At 34.1% G+C, this 26,295-nt stretch overlaps 1 protein-coding gene across 1 annotated transcript in view; it reads right to left on the reverse strand.

The window, feature by feature from the left end:
- Positions 1–26,295, reverse strand: part of LOC143922301 (discoidin domain-containing receptor 2-like) — a 116,732-nt gene that overhangs the window by 78,389 nt on the left and 12,048 nt on the right. Inside the window, exon 3 of the mRNA XM_077445527.1 lies at positions 17,029–17,134. Within this exon, the coding sequence (XP_077301653.1) occupies positions 17,029–17,134 (106 nt within the window). The remainder of the gene's footprint in view (positions 1–17,028; positions 17,135–26,295) is intronic.

The following is a 26,295-nucleotide window of genomic DNA, read 5'->3' on the forward strand; positions in this document are numbered from 1 at the left end:
TTGACGTGTGCTTTCAATGTATTGAACTACATGTATATACATATGTATACCCGTTAAATTGATCGCGTCCGAATTGATGCCGTAGTTATTTTCTTATTTTTAAGAGGATAAACCTTTTAACTAATTAAATTATCAGCTATGACCCAGAAATTACGCCCTCCACATAATTCGTGGATAATGTATTTGATAATGTTTACGAAAGGTTAATGTAAATTCGTCGAACGTTGGCTCGATGCATTCGCATTATTTCTGTTCCAATAAGAAACAAATCTCGTTATTCAAATTTACTGAAGCGTATATGCCGTTCTTTTAATTTTTTTTCGCGCAAACTTTCTGCATAAGGGCTGTCCCTAAAATACTACAAACTGTTGACAGAAATAAAGAATGCGAGGTATAAGATTTCAAACGTCAGATTCCCCAGTATATTGCTGGTTTGTACGAAGCTTTTACATTCTATTAATTTGCATTGCCGGCATTACAATAAAATTACTATTATACAATACTATAGCGTCATCTATGGAGAAACTGTATAAATCAACAAATTCGATATGTATGTATGTATGTTCATATGTAGTACTACGAATTTGCGAGAAACACATTCTACATACATACAATGTTAGTAAGTATATTTTAACGAATTATGAGAAAGTATATTGGACGAATTTGTGAGAAATAAATTTTAAATTACATATGTATATTTAATTAATGGCGAAAAATGAGGGTTGGAAATTTGTTTGCAATCGTTTCAACAATGAAATCAGATAAATTAGTATACTCTGATACGAAACGATCAACCAGAAGTCAGGTACATACACATATCCTTATTTATATATACAATATACCTTATTTATTTATAAAAATTTAGATCCAATAAAATCGACATCACACTCCCCCCCCACATTTCTTTTCTCGCAAATCCTAATTTTTTATTGTTAAATATACCTACATTTGTAGATATGTATGTACATCAGTGGCGTGCGCTGAAATTCTCTCTCTTTTTGTCGTACAGCCTTACTTAATGTGCACGAACGGGATACAAGAGGCACAGCCTGTTCCTCTTGTATCCTGCTCGTGCACATTAAGTAAGGCTGTACGACAAAAAGAGAGAATTTCAGCGCATGCCACTGATGTATGTATGTACATTGTAGAGTGTAAATATGGCCGAAGGTACAAGTTTGGCCATAGGTGTCGCTTTGGGGCAGCCTTTCATGGCACCTATGGTAAAAATAAAATATATTTGTATATATATGTACATACATATATATGTACATACAATACAAAAATAAAAAAAACTACATAAATTTATATAAAGAAATTCGTACTATATTTGTAAAATAATGCAGTGGATAGTGCGAAATTGAAATTTTACTTTCGATACGGACACGATCCATTAATCTTCTAACGTTTCCGCACCGCGAAATAGGATTTATAGAAATTCGCTCGCTTGTTTGCCGGTAATGCTGACGTCATAGCTGATATTTGTGTCCAGTATGTATGTAATACACATTGAGAACTCCTACATATTCTTATTATTAGATTCTTACTATTTTCATTTTCCAGATATTTATTGAGTTGAAATTGTTTTTCAACTAAATCTAAATTAGCATTTTAATTAAATCCCTGTTATTTTCTCGCGTTTAAATTTGCTTTTATTCTATTTAAATTTTATACATTTCTTCTACACATTTTTGTATGTGTGTGTGTATGAAGGATACCAATTTCATCAGATCATAACAATTAAGTTAGATAAAGTAGCTAACTCTAACAAGAGACGGTCGACCTGGATTTAATAACCAACCAGATCTTGCCAGCAGCGTTTATAAATCGAATAATTATTCGATTCCGGCCTGGATATGAACCCTCATCTTCTCTACTAGTAAATAATGTTTTAACCAGTCAACTACGCTTTGGCTGCATACCTATATACATTCAACAATATGAGATTGGTACTTAAATCGATAAAAATAATTTCACGAATTATTAGGTGTTAGAAATTGAATCAAAAACAACAGTAAGACAGGCAGTAGAGAGAGGGAGAGACATAACTCTCAAATGAGGAATAGTAATTTTGAGAGCGAGTTTTGATTGGATTAACAGTTTAAATGGCGCCGCTGAACGTCTCCACTCGCTAAACTTTAATCCGTCTGCGAATTTTTAACTCGATTAAGCGTTTCACTTGCCGCGCCGCGACAAACGGTTCGTCGATCCGACGCCTTCGCCTATTTTTAATAACGAAATTAGTCGTTAGTCTTAGACAGTGATCCCCAAACTGTACTCACATGGATAAACTGCATGACAGGTGTTTCTATGGATGACTGCGATTGTTTGCATGATCGAACGGCTTAAACTATTTCTGCATCTTTATAGACATGCATGCACATGTGATTTTATTAACATACTAGACAGCATTGCCCGGCGTTGCTCGGGTGGATAAAGGTCGCAAAAAGAACCTTCAAACGTCTTTAGCCCCATACAAATCGCAAACATAAAATATATGGTACTATCAGATAGTACCTATACCAAATTTGGTGGTTACAAGTTGAACATTGGATTTAGTGTAAAAACATATTATGTATGTACAAATACGTACTAATTTATTGGTGTACGTAATTCATGCACTTGATACACAGAGGGTAAAAGGGAAGGAAAATTTTGTTCCTATTTAAGAAAAATTGATCATAAAAACAAAAAGGTGTTTTTTTTTATATAAATATATAACTTTAAAATTAAATAAAACACATAAAAATCATGGTAATGGCCATGGAAGATAATTATTGGAAGATAATGTTATGTCATTAGTATTTAAGTATTACATATATTGGACATATAGGCGACCACTTTTTCGAGCTGCTGGGGTCGTATATCGGCAATAACGCGTCGAAGGCTTCTTTTCTCGAAGTCGTCTTTGGTTTATCGGTGTAAACTAGCGACTTAACATATCCCCACAGAAAATAGTCCAAAGGTGTTAAATTGCACGATCTTGAAGGCCAATTCACGACCGTAAAATGGACGTAGCGCGTGGTAAGGTTCGCGAACTGAACCACGATTTTTAAAATAAATTTGCATAATTTTCAAGTGTTGTTCTGGCTTAAGTCTATTAATGGTAGAATGGGAAACTAAACCGAGCAAAAATCAGCTGTCATTTATTAAATTGGCTGTTGCTGAAAAAAGTATTGCCAATTAAAAAACAAACCTATAAAAAACATCATTTACGTGCATATATGTACGAATATATATGTGTATAGATGATGTGCTATTAATTACTAAAAAAAATATATTTCGTTTTAACAATTTTTTTTGTTGTAAAAATGTACGCAGTCGAAGAGGCAATTCGAGAAATGAAATTATTAACTCACTAATGAAATTACATTTTGGCCGCGGACCGTACGTTGAGAAAGGCTTTCCTAAGAAATTAAGCGAATAACAGCTTCATAATAAATCAGCTGACTACTAATTAAACTCAATTACCATCTGCGTCACTCGGTCGTGACTCGATTCCGTGTAAACGATTGTTTTGTCGAGAATTAAACGAGGACACCCTCTCGCTTATCCCCTTCCATTCCACTCTAATTTCCACCCACACCCTTCTGAGAAAAGTTTTGGCATCGCCGTTTTGGTCTCGCCTTGTTTTTGCATCGGCAAATTAACTCAAGTGGCCGGACAAGACTCGCCTTTATGATTCTGGCTAATGGCCGTCTCGGCATTTTGAACTCTCGGCCCGGGTAATACGGAAATTTCAGAATCGGAACGAAGATTCTATGTATGTATAATATATCCAGGAGATTCGTTTCAATCTCTTCGAATCGATGTTTGTGAACCGGAAATGGGCGCTCGAATAGGTATGTACCCGTGCGAGCTTAGCGTACATAGCAAATAACCCTTTCGCGCATTGTCCTTAGAGTTCATTCGTGGTGGGGTGGTTTTCAGCTCGAAAACGAATATGTCGCAAATGTAAATAAGCTTTTGATGTTCGCTTTTCATGGTAGGCTTTAACCTTTTTTTTCCACGTAACGTTCTGTATTCATACTGCCTTCAAAGTCGGCAAGGTTTTTTTAAACATATTTGACGTTTTTATTGATTCTATTTTTAAACCTTTGTTGTCGTTTCAAAATTTAAAAATGAAAGAGAAATTTTGATGTAATTTCACTTTATAATGTTGATGATGTTCTTAAGCAAACAAGTACATATATGTATGTATCCGAATGGATATACATATTATATAATAAATATGTAATAGGAGAATAATGAGTATCGGGAAAAGTATTATATATTATTTAAATTTATGAGTCGATTTGTAATTAAAAAAAAAAACACATTAAAAATATTATTCCCTCTTGAGATAAAATAAGTCATGCTGAATTTTGCTGGAAAATTGTTCGACGGTCATTATCAAAGTAGCGGAGTTTAATTCTATTCTATCTAAATATATGAGTCGTTATATTTGAAGGTGGCATAAGCCCACTTTTCTTCGTTTGGAGAAATATTTCTTCATTTCGAGAAATATTAACAATATTGAAAGATATTGGCGTTCTGTAATAGGTTTATTCTGCGTCTCCGAGATTTAAGCAGAAGTGATACCAATTTGTGAATTTTCAAATAGAAATAATTTTTTTGGAACTGAAAATTAGACTTCTGCCACTTTCAAATATAACGGCTCATACATATACATACATATAAATATGTATGTATATATGGAATTTTTACTTCCATTTAAAGGTTTATTTAAAATATTTCGGGTTTTTAGTATATACGTTTATATTATTTACTGTAATATTTTGGCAAAATTTACTATGCCTACAAACATACATACATGTACATAAATGTACAGTGATTTCCGCTTAATTAGGACGGCAATTAATCGGGTCAGTCAATAATAGTAATCATTCAGCTTCGCTTATTAGAGTCAGCTGGGTATTTGCGGCAAAATGCTTTAACCAAATTTTGAAAAAAGTAATTGCAATATAAAATACATAATTTGAAAATTTTAGTCACTATCTTGAGTTTGGAACACAATACACTGGTTACGTATTTATATTATATATTTATATATTTCGTATATAAATGTATTCGTCATTTATTCGATTACTTTGATTGTTTAGCCGTGATACCTTCAGTACGAATTTCGATCGGGTGTTAAGGGTTAATTTTTTATTTCGTTAAAGTAACGCTCCACTGTCGAACGGTATTGAGTTTGGGTAGAGGCGGTTGATTGTGGCCATTACTCTTACACCGGTTTCCGACCGATTTCGCAACGTCTGGCCAACGGGCAGGGCGGTTCCGGGCGACCGGAGTCACCCTTCTTCATCCTCATCCCCGTATTTTCACCCCCCCCCCGTACAACCCTCTAGAATTCCTCCAAGCGAAAAAGAGAACTGGTAGGAAAGGCAACGCTCAGGTGGGGTATTTCTTTTTCGTTATCAAATATAATATTTTTTCTACTACGCGAATTCTTTTTTAAAACTTTTTGAAATGCCAACCGACTAGACGCTCGCATTTTATCACTCGTCGTGAAAAGTAAGTTTCAATCTCCAGCCATACCCTCCACTTGCATTCTAAGCCACATCGTACCGGCTGATACCTTAAAAATGAATAAATTCCGCGAAGAGTTCTTCTCAATAAAGTTGGATGTGAAGGAACTCAACACAAAGCTTTTAAAATTGCTACCAGTAACTGGTGCCCGTATGGGTTCATCCAATACAATGAAATTTAAATCGAAGAGAGTATTCCAGGTTGACTCATAACTAAACTCATACATCACATTCAATTATGAGCGCAGGCCACCAGATAAATAGGTTAAAATAATCTCCGATAACCTACGCTCAATGAGGTGAAAAATATCATATTCAGGCACAGCAGTAACGATTTTATTAAGAAGTCGAAAAGCTCTTTGGAATAGGAGCCATCCGATAAAAAAACTGGGTGGGCAGGAGGTACAATCATCAAATGGTGCCACGCATACAATTATTAGGGACATAAAGTCACTTAGAAGCTGGAGTTTCTCCAAAGTTCGAGGGAATTATACCCAAGCATGCCCAAAAGGAAACGGGTTGGATATATACTATTAATAACTAAATTAAAGGTATATGGGTAAATATTATTAAATACTATTCGAAATATAAACAATGATTAATTGTTTTTGATTTTCGGCACTCGATTTAAATAAATTTGTACGAGAATTTACGAGAAATAACTAGTAGTATTGTTCAACTATTCAGTACGGGTTTAAATTTATAATATGCGTTGCAGAAAATCTGAAATAAGATAAAAGTATTTTGAACCACTCTTGAATTTCAAATCATGTCATGAAAGCAATCAAAGGTCTATATTACTTACATACAAATGTATATCGCGATTCGGTAGGTTTTATCATAATAAATCATGTAAAATATGTATGTTTGTAGTAGGTATATGTACATATGTACCTATCGGTATGAAAAAAGTAAATCTACTTCACAATAGTCTCAGAAATTACGAATAAAAAAACCGTACGAAGTGCTAAAAAGTGTTTTTTTTTTAAACCGCACTTAACACGTGTACATATAATACATACTATGTATGTACATTTTATAACACGAGTGAAAGGGCGTCTAACCTTGTTCCGTACGTTTTGATGAAACGTGTCGTATCAGTTAATTACGCACGGACGCAAAAAGCGTTTCGCATCTGAGAAGAGGAGGGCCAGACTCGGGCGCGTAATATATTTTTTTCCTCGCTGAAAAAAAAGTCCAACATCCATTACTCAACATCTGAAACACGTTTACAGGGCGAGGGAGCCCCGCTCACCACCAGAAGTTTGTTAAAACGATGATTAATGGCCATCGAACGGGCCGCGTTAATTTGTTTATAATTCTACCGATGGGTGGGTGGTTGAAAATCAAGCTTTAATCTGTCCAGTAGATGCAGCTCTGTCAGCTGGAGCTGGAGATGCATCTTACCGCTCATTAGTGACGTTGGCTTGCGACACGTTCTCAACGCTACAGTAGATATTGTTTACAAATTAGTGCTGACTCACCCTACATGTTTCCTGCTCGAAGATTCTATTACAAGAATACTAATTTATAATCATGTACTATTTATATATTATTATAATAAATATAAACTGCTCAACTTCCTTTATTTTTCCGTTCTAAATTCTATTTAAGGGTTAGATTATTTTTTATTATAAGCAGCAGTAAAAAATAAATAGAATGTGATCTTGGAATATCTTGGCATGATTTTGATACTGGAATTTGGTTTGAAATATTAACTTGAACTGTAAGTGATAATCCGATTATTATTTTATTTACGTGCTCTTACATACATTCTCAGTTGTATTACTCAACCGACTAACTCAGCTAGACAGGGAAATTAAATAAAGTAGATGAGATCAAACTAATGCTAAATAGATAATTGCATGCCTGATAGTATTTCATTACGTGATGAAATACTAGAAGTAGTCAGTAATTACATATTTATATTTAGGGCAAATACATATGTAATAGATATGTCACGTAGTAAAGAAGAGGAAATAACGAGGCGTATGAAATTAGGATGGAGTACATTTGGGCGAATGTAGGCCGTTTTTAAATAAAAAATACCACTTCGCTTAAAGAAAAAGATCTTCGATCAATGTTTTGCCAGTGATGACTGGCGGATACGATGCTCGACGTCTAAAAACAATGGTTCACTATTGTCAACCATTTATTTTTGCTATCTTGCTTTCTCGGACAATGGAGAGGTCTATTGTTATTTTATGGCAGCATCCTCGCCGCTAAAGTCGGTGATGACGTATGGTTGTGAACTTTGATATTGGAAACAAAGATGTTATACTAGGGTTGTCAACTGAGAAGTTAGAAAAGAGGACTTTTTTTTAGATATTTAATTTTATTAAAAAATCACAACAAAGCCTAAATTTGAGCATATTTAACAAAAGATAGAGAAAAATTATTTTTTCAAGAGACCTTTTGGAAACCTTATGTAATACAAAATATTCAAATACGTGTGAAACCAAATCTAAATCAACCAAATTGGGTTTGAATCAATGAGTTTAAAGTAAGACTATATTATATGTCATATGTATTACACGTGGATATTGTTATTTAAAATTTTTGAATTTGTTATACATATGTGTGTATGGATGATGTATATTTCAATAGGCTCCTTTGTCACTTTCAATGTATCCCAATTATACTTAAATCTATGTATGAATCATTCGGTATATAAAAATGGATCCATCGGTATGTCAAGGCCAAATGCGAAAATTGGATAATGATGGCTCACCGTCTAGCGTCGCCAATGTCTATTATACTGTTTTTGCTAGCAGACAAATATAAAACAAATCAAAAAATACCGTACATAAGTTTTCAATAGCAATAACAGAAGTATTTGCTTTGAGTAAAAAAAGTTGTAAAAACATTGTATTATATGTATATACTATTCATTAATCACGACGAACGACTAGTTGAAATTATTAACTTAAAACTTTTAAGTACTCATAATCTACGCTCGCCACAGTCGCAAGAGGCGAAAGTAAAAATCATCAAATGAAAAAAGCCACAAAAAAAAGAAAATGGAACAAAATTCGTTTGAAAAATGACTCAATTACGTGGCGCGTCCGGGGGAAAAATTCAGCGAAAGCTCGCCCACTTTTCATCTTCGCCGCGAACTATTAACTTCCGGTCTGGCAGCGGAAGTTTTGACACCGTATCCGTCGTCCGCGAAAAACTTCGAATCGTACCACGATTAGTTGCAGAAGGAGCAACATCGAACGTGATTGCTGCTCAAATAGGCGACTTAATAAACATCTATGACTTGCATACAAATATTTGAGGAATACGGCCTGAAAAAAAAGATCTTCGTTCAATGTGTTTTGTCAGTAATAGCGTTTGGGATGTGAAACTTGGACATAGAACGCCAAGTTGCTATAAAAAGTCCAATGCACTCAAAGAAGTATGGAACTTCATATGCTTGGCATAACGAGGAAAGACAGGTAACGTAATACGAGGGTGAGAAGTATGACAGGGGTTGTTGATATAGTGGATAGAGTGAAGATGTTGAAATGGCCACGTGGCTAGAAGAATGGACGAAAGGTGGACAAAATAAGTGCTAGAATAGTACCCGAGAGAATGCAAAATGGTAAAAGGAAGACCGCAGTGAAAATGCGTAGACGAAATTAGGAAAATGTGTGGAGTGAGATCGATGAGAGTAGCGCAAAAAAAAGACGAGTGGAAGCGTATTGAAGATGTCTTCATCCAGCAGGGTATGACGAATGGCTGTAGATGATGATGTTGATATGAAATATCAAAAAAATAATTACATTTTGCATAAGCATAGCAATTTATTATACAATATGAAGTTTCACAATGATATGATTAATGGTGTCAATACTGAATCAATATACTGAATAGAAATCGAACTTTCTCGCGATCACAATATGTGTGAACATATTTGTATTTAAAAATATTTTTTTTATTTTTCCGCGATTTTGATGCACAATTGCCAGATTCTGTTTCCAAAATATACTACTTCAATATTATATTTGCCCATTATAATGTTGATGTTTCGGGCATAATGCATCACCGATACTTTAATTAAATTCAAAATGTAATTTTCCATTCTCTCCCCCCTGCATATTATATATACATATATCCAGGGTCTCGCTTATATAATAATAATAATTTAATTCTCCCTTCGATCCGTGTGTGCGTTCATGGTTGCCCTCGTCGGCAATTAGTCCCAAATTCGACCACCCCCTCACCCGCTATATATGGGTTACGTGTAAATTGACCCGAGAACGTCATTAAGCCAAAAATGACTCTGAACCCTTAACCGTCCACCTTTGGTCCCTTTCACTCACTAAGTTTAAGGGTGCGTTATAATTATTGGTTCGATTGTATTATATGTATATGAAATTTACGCTTAATGTGTTCGATTTCATATGTACATTTTTATCTATGTACAAATGCATGTATAAAAATATCATTCAGTTCGAATTTCATCTCAGAATATGAATATTTAAATTGAATAAGAAAATGTATGTATGTTTGAATATTTGTAAACTTATTTGCTTGGCGAAAGTAAAGTCCATAGAATGCAAATTTAAAATTACAATACAAATTGAAATATTGAGATTTCTGCACATAAACGAACTTGGCAGCTTCATATCCGACTCGGATCTAAATGTAAATGAAGTGATAAAGTATTGGTATATTCTTTATGGCTCGAACATGTAGCCAAATATTTTATTTTTGTATCTACATATAATGATAAAAAATACTTTTAATACACACATGAAAAATTTCAAATTAAAATCAATTTTCTTTTAAATTTAATAGTATTTTATATACAATTTTTATTTTGGAAATTTTTAATCATATTTATATGTACATACATATGTATGTATGTACATACGTGAAATTATTGTTAAATCCGTCAAAGGAAGAATACAAAACATATATAACTTTTCATTCACTCCAACACTCGTCTGTTGAAAATCGCATTTCACAAGGGAAAATGTCGATATGTGTAACAAGACCGGTGCAAACATGTAATAAAACAAGAAAAGTTCAAGTACTGTCGATATACCCAAAAGAAATGAGAGTTCAAGAAACGTCCCGGGCTCAACAGATGCAGGGGCCAGCGGCCATTTGGATCCCTTCCCTGATATTTCTACTGCAGTCCCTTTATTGCACTTCAATAAGGTAGGGAGTGGCCATCCTAGGGTAACCTAACGACTCAGTTTTCGAAGAAATGCCCTGTTTTATTGTGCATTCTCAAACGTTCGGCTTTGTAAATGTGTGCACTATGCAAGCTTTGAACAATTTCAACGGTTCACTGAAGTTATTATTTGAGATACATTTTAAATAATAGATGATCACTAGATCAGAAACTACTATAATATACCGAATATGTATTATAAACAATTAAAAGCATTTCAAAATGTATGTTCATTGTAAGATATTTTTATGTAAAAAAGTTATTGTATGTATATAGACAGTATTATATATAAAGGTTCTTGGTAACTTGATCGATCCGATGTATCGTGAGACTTGCTAGAAACGGGCATGCTGTCGCATTCGTGCAATGCGCGATTTTTCTTATAAACTACTAGTGGTTTAACCCGGCTTCGCTCGATATTTGTAATAAAAACCACTTAAACATGACTAATCCAATAGTAAACACTTTATTAAATTGATTTGAATAGTTTTATTTTATATAAATTTATTTTGATATCCGTTTTTTTTTTATTAAATTGACTGTCACGAACAAACAAACATATGTTGTATATACTAAGTCTCTTTCGAAATTATATGTATACCAGAATCCGGCGGTCCCCCCGGCACCCTCTGGGGCCTTTGCCCCCTGGCGTTAAGGTGCCTTCGCCCTCAGCGCCTTCGCCCCCTGGGCCTTTGCCCCCTGGGCCGTCGCCCCCGGGGACTTTGCCTCCGGGACCATAGAATCTTTTGAATCGAAAAAAAAATCGAATTGGCGCCTACATATGAATCGAAAAAAAAAATCGAATCGGCGCCTACATATGAATCGAAAAAATCGAATGTGTTGTTTCCAACCAACCAACCAATGTTACATATATGCATACATACATATATACAAAGTCTCTTTCGAAATTATATATTAGATTAGATAATATTGAATTTGAAAATACTTTCACAGATGGTATTTTTTCATGTTACAGCTAACCATAATAACGAATAGATATAATTCCTCGTCAAAATTATTTTTGGCAAGGGGCTGTTTACAATTTTTCTCTTCGTCTAAGCCGCTTAAAGCTGAATACATTTTGTTTTTAATTGAAACTGTCTTAATTTCCCCCCCAATATTATTCGCTCACACATAGAAATGGTCACCCCAAGTGAAAGTATAGGGTGCGTTGTGGTTAAGTGGGAACACCTTAATGCGATTGATATTCGATCGGCGAGAAAAGTGCATTTTCCATCATCCTCCCTCCGCAGCCAACCTTTCCATCCCTTATTTCCACCTCAACCGCCTGCGGGGATATTATAAAGAAAAATATGCTAAACAGGGGTGAGAATGATGTTGATAAACGCGGTAGGCCGATGCGAGGGACGGCCTCGAGTCACGAGCCGCCAATGATTCATGCGTGCATACGTGCACTTCCGGTTCGAGGAGAGGGGGTGGCTGGTTTAGATCGCAATAGTCGGCGATATCAAACCGAGTTCGGAAAGTAATATAACGTTATATATACGGGGAGCGAGTGCCGTAAATATTCATATTCCTTCCGGTCGAGACGAAACCGAGTGCTACCCGCGGGACCGGAAATGATTGATCATTATAGGCATTGCGACTGTCTCGAGGAGCCGCCGAACGATATGGAAAGATTGCTGGGCGCGAGTGCTCGGCGTTGCCTGGGACAGTGCCAGGGCGCATGCATATCTTCGTTCTACTAATGTTGTTTGTCTCAAGTGAAATGATGAGTATTGGCGTATTTATTTGCAATTTTGCTCTCGCGTAACTATGCTTATGATATGTATATCGCGACTTGGAGCGCTTAATGTGTAAGACTTGTTAAGGACAGTGTTTTAATTGTATGTATATTAAAATATGTACTACCCCGAAACACTATCATTCACCCCAGATAACTGTTAATTGTAAATTTCATTTAGATAGATTAAAGTTTCGAATTGGTGGTTTCAGAAAGGAATTGATATGTGATTTGTAATTACATTACATGAAATTGTACAAATTCGCAATTTAGCCAAATTATGGGATTATCACTTTGTATGTATGTATTTTTGGAATAGTATTTTTGGAGCATAATAATTTATATATCTCGAAATGAATTCGATAAATTTCAGAAGATTGTATCGCGAGTTGTAGACGGTTTCGAGTTGTTCGCTATCTCAGTGAAACCATGCTTATTTTTATAATTATATTCAAATTATTATTTAAAAAATTGAAACCAGGGGGCGCTGGTTAATTTGGCTATTTATGTATGTACATATGTATGTATAAGAGTTCCTGATTTCTCGAACAATTTCAATTCCCAGGACACGGTACGGAGCTCAGGATTGTTCCCAGGAATCCCGGGGCATATGTATTTTTTTTTTCAATTGAATTGAATTTTTATTTATATAAAATTCTTTTATTTAAAAATATAAAGAAAGTAAACAATATATCATCTATTGACTGAAAAAAATTGAATTAGAGAAAATAAACCCTAGAATATACATATGGATAATACAGGACATTAAAAACATTCATTTAATAATTTTAAATGAATTTAAATTTAAATTGAAGAATATCTATTACTATGATTTTTTTTCAATAAAAATATGCCATCTAATGACGATAATACATATGTATTGTTCAGTAAGATATGCATAAATAGTTTTGTGGCAAAATATTATACAAACTGTAGGATGAATAATTTAACACAAAATATTAATTTTTTTTATTTTAAATTATATGCAAACATAGTTCTACAAAAAAGCACAACCCGAATTAGAAACGTTTTAACCTAATTAAACTAATATCTTATTTAATTTTTTGTATTGAATAAATTTTTCATTGAAAATTAACCAGAAAGGAGAGTAACATTTACACGAATTTCGCGAATCTCCATAATTTAAATTTAATATAATAATATCACAAAAATTCACATGGGGGGGGGGGGTGGAATCGACGGGGGGCGGATTTGACGGTAGAAACGCATATGTTGGTAAATACGCGTTGTATATGTACACACAAAGGATATCGGATGACAGGAGAAGGCAGGTGAGGGGGCAGGGATTGGGTGGCTGTGGGGTAGCTTTAGGATCATTAGGGGCCGCGTTCGAATCCTGGGGTAGTTAAAAAACAATTTCAACTTTTAATCACCCCCTCTGTATATACACTCGCGAATGCGGTTCAACCTCCCCATCTCGCTCCTCATCTGATACGTTTGTGTGGGGAGAATTAATTAACCTACCGAATCAAAAATTCGTACCGCGAACTTGAACGTTAAATAAACATATGTATGTACACGATATATGTATGTATATGCTATTATAATTTTACATTCGAAGATGAAAAAGTTGTGTGTATAAGAAAATGCGATTAAAAGTATGGAAAGTTTCAGCTCAATGTATTCAGTGGATTAGGGATAGAAATAAATTGGATGTGTCCAGTTATATAGAGAAAGTCATACATTGCAGTATTTAATCGAATATATCATACTTGCACTGCTACTTTGAGAAAGAAGATTTCCACCATACGTATTGCGCTCAGAGTTAAGTTTTTTTAGCCGGATAGGTTGCACACATTCCTTTGTTCACCCGATACGATAACAACTTCCTAAATATAGTTTGATACCATAATAAAATTCAATTCGACGCGTGCAGTCGGAACTTTGGCAGTTGTCCCCGGAGCGTCTCGACGCCCCTCCAGGAAAAATCTTAGGTATCCCGGGGCGAAAACAAGATGTCTCGACAAAACTTGGTCACCTTTGGGTTCGTCTCCGTCTCTTTTCTGCTGACTCGGCATCCCCGAAGTATGTACGGGGTGGTGGGAGGGTGTGGGACGATTGAGTGGGGGAGGGGGCGTGGAGGGAGGATGGAGACCTCCCGTGTCAAAGTTTTATTGTCGCAGAAAGTTTCGCAATGGTGCAAATATACATTTTTTCGGTCGTAATTGATCTGGGGCGACATTTGATTCCATGCCGCTTTTCTGATACGTAATTGGATGGAGGTTTTTAAGTCCGTCGTCATGGCGACCAGTAGTGAAAAATTTTGATTTTAATTGGAAATCGTGGAATTTTTCGAATTGGTAAATACGATGTATACGTTTTTCGTTTTGAAATATATGTACATATATAATATAAAAAAAATGGGTGACCGTCACCGCACCGAATGTTAAAAAATCGAAAATGTTCGTTTAACATACATACATACATATGAAAAACGTTTAGTATATATACATATTAGTGGCGTACGGTAAAAGTCTCTCTCCCCCCGTCGTACATCCTCACTTAATTTGCACGAGCAGGATACAACAGGAACAAGAGGAACAGGCTTTTCCTCCCGTATTCTGCGCGCGCACATTAAACAAGGCTGTATGACAAAAAGAGAGATAATTTCACCGCATGCCACTGATATATATATAGTACCGTTTACCATGCACCCTTTTTTCGATCTTTCGACTTAAGATCTTTCGATTTTCGATCTTTGCCTTCCGATATTTGATTTTTCGATCTTTTGACTTTCGGTGCCGTGAGGTAGACCCAAAAAAAATATCGTCTAAAGGTTCTACAATTCGGCTAAAATGATTTATCAATGCAGCCATGTTCCTGTTTACAAATTTTATCAATGCATATTGATAACTATTCAAAATAACGTACTCTAAGTTTGGCAGTGTAATGCACAAAAGTCGTATTTTTTTATTTTAAAACTTCCCACAAAATAAGAGTGTTCGCTCGGATTTTTCAAGTCAGTTGATTCCGAAAAAAAAACTCACTCCTGAGACGTTTCTGGTGTTCAAATTAACTCACTACTCAAAAGGTTAAATGAAAATCATGCACCAATTCATTTCAAAAACTACCAATTGAAATGTCTAGCGGTAAAAATAATAAAAGTTAAAACAGTTTATAATTGAAAGACGGTTAGTTCTGGTGTGAATTATGAACAAATGTCAAATGTCATGAAAAAATCCTTAAAATGTATGTTTTAAAGTTAAAATAATGCAAAAATTAATATTTAATAATACAAATCATTTTATCGTGTAATAAACGTCAAATAATATAAAATAAGTGCAAGAAATGAAAAAATGACGGCTGAAACAGAACCGTCATCCAAGGCGGATATCGTTCTCACACTACCGTTGTGCGCGGCGCATACTGAATATTTCCTTTTTCTCTCACATCTGTGAGGCACGTGTACAAGGGGCTTCCCGCGAAAATAATTACTTTTGTTGATGCTGATCAATGTTTTTATTTCGTAATGAAGTAATTCGTATTTTGAGGTTTTGAGGTAATTCGAGGTTTTGATGAGGAATACCTAATATATGAAGACCCCTGCATTCAGTATATTTGGAGAAATAAAATAAAATATAAGTCCTGGTCACTCGCTATCCATCACAGTGCGACAAGTGTTAAAAATGCTGCCTTTTTTTATCTAGTGCAGTTTGCGCTCTAGGTATGTTATATTTGTGTTATGTATTTTTTTCTGTAAATTGTGCTATATCAGTCAAGCTAATCAAAGAACAAACTTTTGTTCCATATTATAATAGCTTGATTGTATATAATATGTACATATGTTGATTATAAAATAAGACTTACAAATTGTATCAATAATGATTTTGTATGTATAATTTTAATTAATGTATTATACAAATTTGCCATTTATGTATGTATGTATGCATATACATTAAAATCATTATTGATACAAGTTGTTAGTCTTATTTTATAATGAACATATTTTTTTACATATACAATCAAGCTAATATGGAACCGATAGAGCATCCGAATTTTGCAATTATTTTATAGACAGTTAAATATAACATTAAAAATACAACATTGGAGAAGCTAATGTAATTTATTTCAATTATTTATTTTGATTTATTTAAAATATATTTTAAAATTTGATACAGAATAAGAACCATAAAAATGGTTTTTCTTTCGTCTTAATGGTTTGAAAATAATCTGTTTACACAACTAAAATCGACTTTGATCTGAATGTGCCAAAATTTATTCAAGATTTATACAACCTCGGTATCTATCGCGACGTTTCTCAAACGTTGTATTCTATTTTTGCGGTCGAGAGTGAAAACTCTGACTTATTTTTCCAGCGGCTTTCGATATTCGTCTCCCAGCGAAAATATTTATTTTTATTTGATTTCCGTTTGTTATTCCTTCCGATGCGAGATATCTGAGATACCGGCAGAGAGATGTTTGTTCGACGAAAACTTCGACGTACTTCTTTTTCCCGTGGGTCAATAAGGGCTATCTAAGGGTATATCTACTTTCGATGATAAATTTGTATATAAGAGAAGATCCCGAGTTATATGACTCGCGATATATATTTATATTGTGGAGTTTACCTGCCATGCTGAGGACCGACGTTGCCATCGTCAAAGGATGAACTTGCAGAGATATTTTGATCTGGTATTGCGCGATTTTCCATTCCTAAAGGCGCTCCACAGTGCACTGAAAATAAAAACAAATTAAAAATATATCTTAAAAAGATGTGTTACAATATATATGTAACATTATGTTTGTTCATTTAAATAAGTTTAATTAATATTATAAACATATTGTCATGAATTCAAACATGAATTCAACCAACAAAACAGTGGAAATATAAAAAAATCATGTCACTAGATAAAGGCAAAGGTAAAATTAGCCGCATATAAATCATTCGTTTATCATATTCAATTGCCGGAATAATAATGGGAAAAATGTCGTCGTCATAGTCCAATGGAAAAATTGTTTTCATCCCTCCCATCCCACCCCACCAATGCAAAAGTGTCGACTAAGTAATCCATTTTTACGGCCGTGAGGGTTGGAAAAAATTACACCCCTCGCCCATCCTCCGCTCGTTAATAAAAAGAAAATCTGTTTACGTAACAAAACTTATATTTGAATTATGGACGCTTCTGCGTTTGTCACACTTATCCAAATTAATGGTGTCGTTATTCAAAATAAGGTAAAAAATATGTGGGCACAAAAAAAATTACACCTGATTCGCTCTACGTGTTTAGTATACATGTGCACAATTGTGATATTTACATAAACATAAATACAAAGAAATAATTAATTTAATAACTTTCTGAGTGAGAATTTTCGGTAGGGGAAAATTCATAACAACGTTTCGGGTATAAAAAAGTCCATATTCTTATCTAAAACAGTGCCTTTGTCGTAGACATTTCTGACATATTTGATATTTTTCTTGTCATAATGATGCCAAAATTAGATCAACTTTCAAATGTTAAAAAATAGGTAAACGAGGATTCAGTGCATCTATAGGTACATTAAGCCGGAGCGAAAAACGCGAATTTTGGATTTTCATACATGGACCTAGTGGAAAACTTTCATTGTATCAGGGAAACGATATATAATAAAAATTATTGATTTTCAACAATGTCCTTGATTGTCAATTGTTAATTGTTAATTGTTAATGTCAATTGATTTATCTCGACAAAAATTTAGAAAAAGTAGGTTTTTTTTGAATTTCATATGTATATCTTTTTTGAGAATAGTTTCCACGACATAAGGTCCAATTATATAAGATCCAACGACAAAAGTACCACGAAAGAAGATCCACCCGATATAATGTCCACCTGATTAGTGATCCAGATGATAAATAACGTATATTGATGACCAAAATGAGCAATATGGCAAAGTATGAAAACGATCGGATAAGAGATAAGAGATAAAAAAAATGACCACTGACACGAAAGCCATGTGAAATGTAAAGGAGGTAAGTAAAAACTCAGTAAACCCAGAGGAAATATAAAATATTCTTCACGAAACGTAAGATGGCATTTGATGGAGACCGAAACCGGAATTTTTTTCGATTTTCTCGATGATTATGAATAGTTCAATGTATGCTGATCAGAGTTTTTCCAATTTTGATATAAAAATAAGCATCGCTAAAAATCCAACCTTACCATAAAAATCATCATTTCAATATTTCCAATTTTCATTCTTTACAGCCAAAATGAAAAACCACTAGATATATAAACATTTTCAAAGACAACTTTACTACAATATTAATAGTATAAATATTTGAGAAGGTGAAATTTGCTATACTTGGAATCGAGTATAAGAATCGAGCAACAGGCTTACACCGTTCATAAACTTGAAGCATTTTTTGACATCTCCACAAATTGGCTGTAACGTACATAAATATCTACATAAAAATGGCACAAAGTAAAAACAAATGTTATTTATGTACAATTTACACCACCATTATACATATGATAGTACTTCAAGGGAATTGATTACGCGTCAGAATCAACACGTCCTCACATATATCACATTATAAGGATATTTTCAAACAGAAATTCAAACTAAGCTACCCCACCACTTAAGTCCCCATCACCATCCCAAACTCCCCACCACCCACACTGTCTCCCACTATTGTAAACGTACATACATACATACATACATATTACACGTGCTAAGGCAAACCTTATAGACGCAATAAATACAAGTATTGGTCGAATGCTCGAACAGAATGCCACTTATCTCACGCAGTTCGTGTTTCCGCATAATTTTTTCCATCCAGGGGTGGATTCATGACGCCTCTGAGAGGGTTGGCGTCTTCGCCGATTACGGATGCATCGGGACGTCCTCTGAGCGTACAATAATATGTCGACATCGTTTCCCAGCCTCCCCCGATCCACCCATCCGCCGAGGAGGCATAAATTCAAACGAGTCCTTTTTATCTAGCGGTTGCCATACGCGCACGAACGTGTGATAAATCGTTCGAAAGCGCGAAAATACATTACACGAAAACGGTGTAATGGAGCGTCGACACCGGCGAGCGTCTATGCAAACATTTTTTGCACGTAGAGTACCGAATAAATATAATCTGTTTGTGCACACAAGGCGTGAAAAAAATGCGTATGTTTTCAGGGGTGCGATATGAAACTACGTATGCCGCTTCAAAATCATACACATAATTGAATAAGATTCAAAAACGATATATTAATTTCATAATGATACTATTTTTCATTTGAAACCCAACCTTCGTTCAATTCTTAAACTTTTCCTGAGTATAACAGACTTCATCATGTAAAATATTGTATATACATATTATCTCGTTTTGCTTTCTGGAGTAGATTGGATTATGATTTTTGTGGTGACAATTTGTATGAAATCATCTCGAGAATTATTGTTGGCAAACTGCTAGCTATAAACTATTAAACTGTTCTGGATTTCAAATCATATTACCATACTTAGAATAGCCGATGGACCCAATTCTATATTTTCCCATGATGCCATTTAAGGGTTGCCCCTAAACGAAGTATATGGTATTAAACTTGTACATACATATGTATGTATATAAATTTATATATTATAAATTTTGAAATTATATTCAATTATTGGTGAAAAAGTGGGTGGGATGGTTTTTGACAATTTGATGAGGAATCGTTTCAACAATGAAATCAAATAAATTGTGAAATTCTGATAGAGAACGATTGAATTGGAGTCATAAATATCTAAGCCTGACCAGCAGCACCGAAATACTCGGCATACATTATTTTCAATCGAACTCAAACCAATTCTTTACAATCAAGGCTCGAACCCAACAACCTGTCGCTGGTTAACATTAGTGCAACCACAAAGCTATGCCATTGGCTCATTATTTTACATAAGTATCAAATATACAGTTTGCAGGCTTAATTTTTGAACTATCTACATAACAATAAGGTAATAGGAGTATTTGGCATTTATAGTTGTGAAAATTATTTATCATTTTTTAAAATTAAAATGCCGGTTCTTAGATTACTTGTTGTAATGTAACTGTGTAGGTAAGAAATAAAGCATACGATCGTTTATTTTTAAAATAAATTTAAATTAAAAGTTTAAGATGAAAAGTTTTATTCGCAATGAAATAAAAAAAACTGCCGAAGACTGGGTCCAACTTCAATTAGTACTGTCAATTTATTTTTATTTAAAAAAATTAAAACATTTCATCATTGTAGGTGCTTCATAAATGGGAGTACACGTATTTCTTCGATTATTAAAAATAATTATAATAAAAAATTAGATTTTTTTTTTCGGGATGAAACAATTTCTTTAATGTTGCAACGTAGGGTGAAATTAGAGAAACGCTTTCTGCTATGACACGATTACTCGACCTTCAAAGAAAATAAAGACGTATCACAAAATGCAGTTATCAATGATTTTTCAACTTGGTTAATGGTGGCTTTAGCCGAAACAATGGTCGGTCGTTTCTTGTGTGTCTGAATTGGTTGTTCTAGGCACTGTAATTATTGTACACTGTTGTACGTAAGTGTTGGTATAGTTTATTTCTTGCCATAGGCGGCACGCGTCAAAGTCTTGAAAGTCTGTCGTAAACCTTTTCAACATTTATGATGGCCCATTATATGTATGTATATACTGCAAATAAATTTACGTAGTTCTAGAAACTTTCTTCAAAATACATATTTTTTTAAAAATTTTCAGGTTTTACTTTATCAATGTATCTACAATAGTATCACCTGAAAAGTGTCGATTTTTTTATTCACAGCCAAACATCAAATAGTATGGAAATTGTTTTCACAAATGTACCAGTGATTATAAAGATTGTATCAGTTATTAATGTATATTCAAAATAATTAAAATTCTTCTGGTTATGCAAAAAATATGTGTGATATAACTTATTTTAAAAAGCAGAATAAGTTACTTTATATGACAAATATATTTTTTCAGCATATCATGATCTAATGAAATCGAAAATTACATTTTGTTTAGGAGAATATAAAATTTAATTTTAATAGTTATGGTTTTAAATTTTTTTAAAGAGGTGGATTTAGAATAATTTTAAAATACAATACAAAAAAAATTCGACCGGCTCAAGTACTTCTGATTGCATTTTTACGTGTTAATGTCTATTACTGTCATCTACTTGTCAAAAAGGTCGTTCTTCGGAATACAAAGAAACGCAGTTAAAAGTCATCAAAAACAATGTCAAATTATTAAACTATTAAATATGCATAACTTCGACCGCTGTTTGTTTGTGCCGTGTTATTTATTTATTTATACGGATATACACCCATTTATTTTAATTTACACGACATCTATTGTCAAACTCCACTGCTAGATGAAGACTTATAAAATACAATAGTAGTGCGTTATTTTTTCTCAATGGAAAATGTAAATCTTAAATGTTGGTTTGTTGGCTGCAATATACAATTGTCAATTATATACAATCCTAATCATCATCATCTTCACCTACAGCCGCTCACCATCCACTGCTGAATGAAAGCCAATATTGCGGTTCCTGTAATATTGGCTTTTCCATTGCAAACCTTGAGTTATTGTTATATCTCAGGTTTCACCAGATTTCTCTCCATAGATGTCCCTGTGGATGTTTATTGAATATAAAAATTCGTATTGTCACATGAAAATGTTATTGATCGTATTGTATACGATGTTTCTAATGTCTGACCATAGATGTCACGTATTGTTTCGATCTATGTATGTATGCAATAATTATGTATTTAATACTAGCTGAACCCAGCATGCGTTGCAATGCCACAATAACGGATGCAATTCCCGTCCCGGTTCCCGTTCCCGTTTTCGTTCTCGTTCCCGTTCCCATTTGTCGGAAAAACGCAGGCAGTTGGTTCCGTTGTTTCCGTTCCTGTTTTTTCCCGCTTTTTTTCACAATCTTCCCGGACATGCATACAACAAATCCTGAAATTTCCATCGCAATCGGTTGGTTCGCAAGTGGTTTAGAAGTCTATTCGAGACACACACACAGACATTCATTTTTATATATATATAGATATGTATGTATGTATGTACATATATATAATTTCTTGAGTCTTAATATGTTTAGCATACTCGCCTCTTTGGAGCAATCTGTTAGGCGAGTGTGCATGATTAATTTAATTAATAAAATAAAAAAAAATTCTACTACTCTTGTCATACTTCTCAACCACGTTTCTGTTTCCTGTATATCCTCGTTATGCCAAGCATACAACGCTCTATACTTCTTTGAGTGCATTGTACTTTGTTTAGCAGCTTGGCGTTCAACGATGTACGTATGTATACAAAAGTTTTGATTACTTTTCGACGCGCCATTGACTAGGTTAATTATCATAACTGGCGAATCATGTTGCAATTGTATGCGTTCAAAGCAAATTGGAAACAATAATCAATAGATGCAAGTTTAATTTGCAATTTGAAAACCCGTAAATTAATCGTATCACGTCCACAAAATCGCGCTCAATTCCCAGCCGCACTCGCTAATATTGGCTCAAAGTCAATTACAATACATAACGTTCATAGCGCAGAACGTCTCAGGCGAAATGCTTGTCGACCCCTGACGACGGTCGACGCGTCTGGAATAACCAAAGTTGCTAATCAGCGGTTGCGCGTCGACCGCTTTGGCGGCGTTGACAGTTTAATTGGTGCTGACGTCTGCTCTGCTCCTTCATCCTTTGTGACGGCCATTGTGTGTGGCACGTTCCTACTGAGAATCATATCCACACTCTTGTACAAACGTTTTCCACTCGCCAAAGACCTATTCTATTATACATGCTCGTACACTTCAACAGGGAAGTCAACAGTTTGGTTCGTACTTTTGAGCCAATCGAAATGTTTACGTTGTCCGCATGAAATACTGCATTGAGGATATTGGCTAACCACTATCTCTCACCCCATACTGTCCATGAATTTAACGCTCTACAAACACAGGGAGTGCCGGAACCCTATGTGGGGCTGCTAGCTGCAATATACAAGAGCGCCACAGCTTCGGTAAAACTTTTTTCTAAAACCTTTGATACAGATAGATTTGGCATAGGAAAAGCAGTAAGGCGTAAGATACCATCTCGTCCAAGTTATTCAATGCTGTACTTGAGGGAGCTTTCAGGAACTCGGAATGGGACACAGCAGGAGTAAATATCAACGGTCAGCTTCTTGAGTCATCTTCGGTTCGCAGACGATATAGTTTTAATAGCTCGCGATCCAGCTGACTTACATTCTTAACAGACTAACACAGCTGGACAGGGAAGGTAAGATTAAAAATTAACGTATATAAGACTAAAATAATAATAGACGTATGAAATTAGGATGTAGTGAATTTGGACGAATGAATGCGGTTTGTAAATCAAAATTGACACTTTGCCCGAAGAAAAAGATCTCCTATCAATATGTTTTGCCAGTGATGACTAGAGACCGGAATATGAAGGGGCTGTTTATTGTTCAAAGATTGTAAATGCATTGTTAAAGGTTTGCCGAACCTTTTTTACAAAGGAAGGAACAATAGGCGGCACGTTTCTGGCCCCTTCAGATTCCGACCTTTAGTGATGACGTATGGATGTGAAAGTTGGACATTGAACGCCAAGTTGCTACACAAAGTCCAACGCACTCAAAATTAGGAAAATATGCAGAATGAGATGGATGAGAGTTGCGCCAAACAGACGAATGGAAGCGTGTGGGAGAACCTTTCATACAGCAGTGGATGGTGAATACCTGTAGATGATGATGATGACTGTCCATTAGACCGGAGCCAAAAACGAAAATTTTGAATTCCTCACGATGCATTTAGTGCAAAGGTTCCCAACCGGTCGATCGCGAAGCAAAATTTGGTAGATATCAGTAAATTACGATTGTGAATTTTGAATATAATAATGATTTCCATATTTTAAAATAAAATATAAAAACATATTAATTCTATTAGATTTAAACGCTCAGAGAAGAGAATTTAAAATTCTTTTGGAAGAAGTTGAGACACATCTTAAAGATTTTTAGAATTTAATAATGCGTTAATATTTGCTAGGTATTACGAATTATTTATTTATTTATTCTAAACAGACCATTGTGGCATAACAGGAATTCCTAAAGCGCCACAATGGTCAAAAAATATAACACAAAAAAAAAAAATAACAATTAAACATAAACATAAATACATCCATACATAATTAAATACATCCATACATAATTATGGCAATGACTATCATTTTACGATAACTCTAAGAATGTGTCCAAAACAAAAATGTGACTTTCCAATTCATTTTACTAGTCGAGTGACGTTTATACGAAAACCTAACCTTTCCATCCACCCTATAAATAAATGGAACGGAATAGACTGGGTTAATTAATCAACATTTGTATTGCAGTGTGTGCTATAAAAAGTATGTTTTCACATGTATCACTATCATTTTAAATAATACCAAAATAGTATTTTATTATAATTTACTTTTGATATAACTTACTAACAATATATGAAAAATAAAAAAAAAATTGAATAGGAAATGTTCTCGCTTTTTTTTTGAGTTTTTTCATTACCTTTCTCAGTATTTTATCTGCATATTTAATACATAAATAATATGTATAAGTGACTCGTTGCCAATTCGGCTCTGTTAGTATTCCGGTCCCACCCCCAGTTATGACCAATGAAATTTGATTAACAGTCAATAAATTCAATGGTAACTGTAATGTCATATAATTCCAAAACCACTTTTAATCAACGAACCAACAAACAAACTTTAACATTTTATACGTAATTTCATAATTTTATATACACAATTACAAATAAGGTAAAAAAACACATACCTACATATGAGCGGTTGAAAGTGGCATCATGTCCATTTTTCTTCATTTCGAGAAATATATATAAAATATAAAACGCAAAACAATAAATATAATGTTTGCGTTTTTAAATATTTAAAAATACTGGTTTGTAATAAGTTTATTCTTCTTTTCCAAGATTCTGAACATATCGAATTAAAAGTATTGATATCAATTTGTGAATAAAATAAAACTGAAATAATGTTTTTGGAAGTGAAAATTGGACTTCTGCCACTTTCAAATTTAGCGGCTCATATTATTAGTACCTAAAAAGATTGTAATATGTATATCGTTAAACATACAAACTGTAATAAATCTGCTAACATCGACTTCTAATCTTTAATCGATATAAATTAATCCATAATTTGTTTTAATCTCAACTGTATAACCTCGGTGTTTTACGTTTTTTCTCCACGTAATATGTATTATTTTAATAAATCGGCTAACATCGACTTCTAATCTTAAATCAATATAAATTAATCCATAATTTGTTTTATCTCAACTGTTCCTCGGAGTTTTACGTTTTTTCTCCAGGTAATATGTATTATTTTAATAAATCGTCTAACATCGACTTCTAATCTTAAATCAATATAAATTAATCCATAATTTGTTTTAATCTCAACTGTAATATGTATTATTTTAATAAAACAGGCAATATGTATTATTTTAATAAATCTAAAATTCCAAAGCCAATGATTAAAGATTTCTTACGCAGACTATGCTGACTATATTCCAATTCAAAAATGTTTCCAGTAGAAAAAATCCATTGGTTGTTTTCAATTCCATTGGTTGAAAAACATTGCTATAAACGTGAACCTTATACGCGTTTGAACATCTTCCCCGATCAATAAGAATCGCGTATTTTTCTCCTTACTGCAAACAGCCATGCAATGAAATACATACATATGTATAGAGAAAGCTCCGAAGTGTCATCGAACAAGAAACGAAAACACCAACATCACCAAATTGAATGATGATTAAGCCAAACGCTGAAAACGACACACTTGTTTTGTCACCGCCAACGTGTTAATACAAAGTACAATGCGAACGATCCGCAT

The sequence above is a fragment of the Arctopsyche grandis genome, chromosome 2, assembly GCF_051622035.1.
Source record: "Arctopsyche grandis isolate Sample6627 chromosome 2, ASM5162203v2, whole genome shotgun sequence".
Classification (NCBI taxonomy): Eukaryota; Metazoa; Arthropoda; class Insecta; order Trichoptera; family Hydropsychidae; genus Arctopsyche; species Arctopsyche grandis.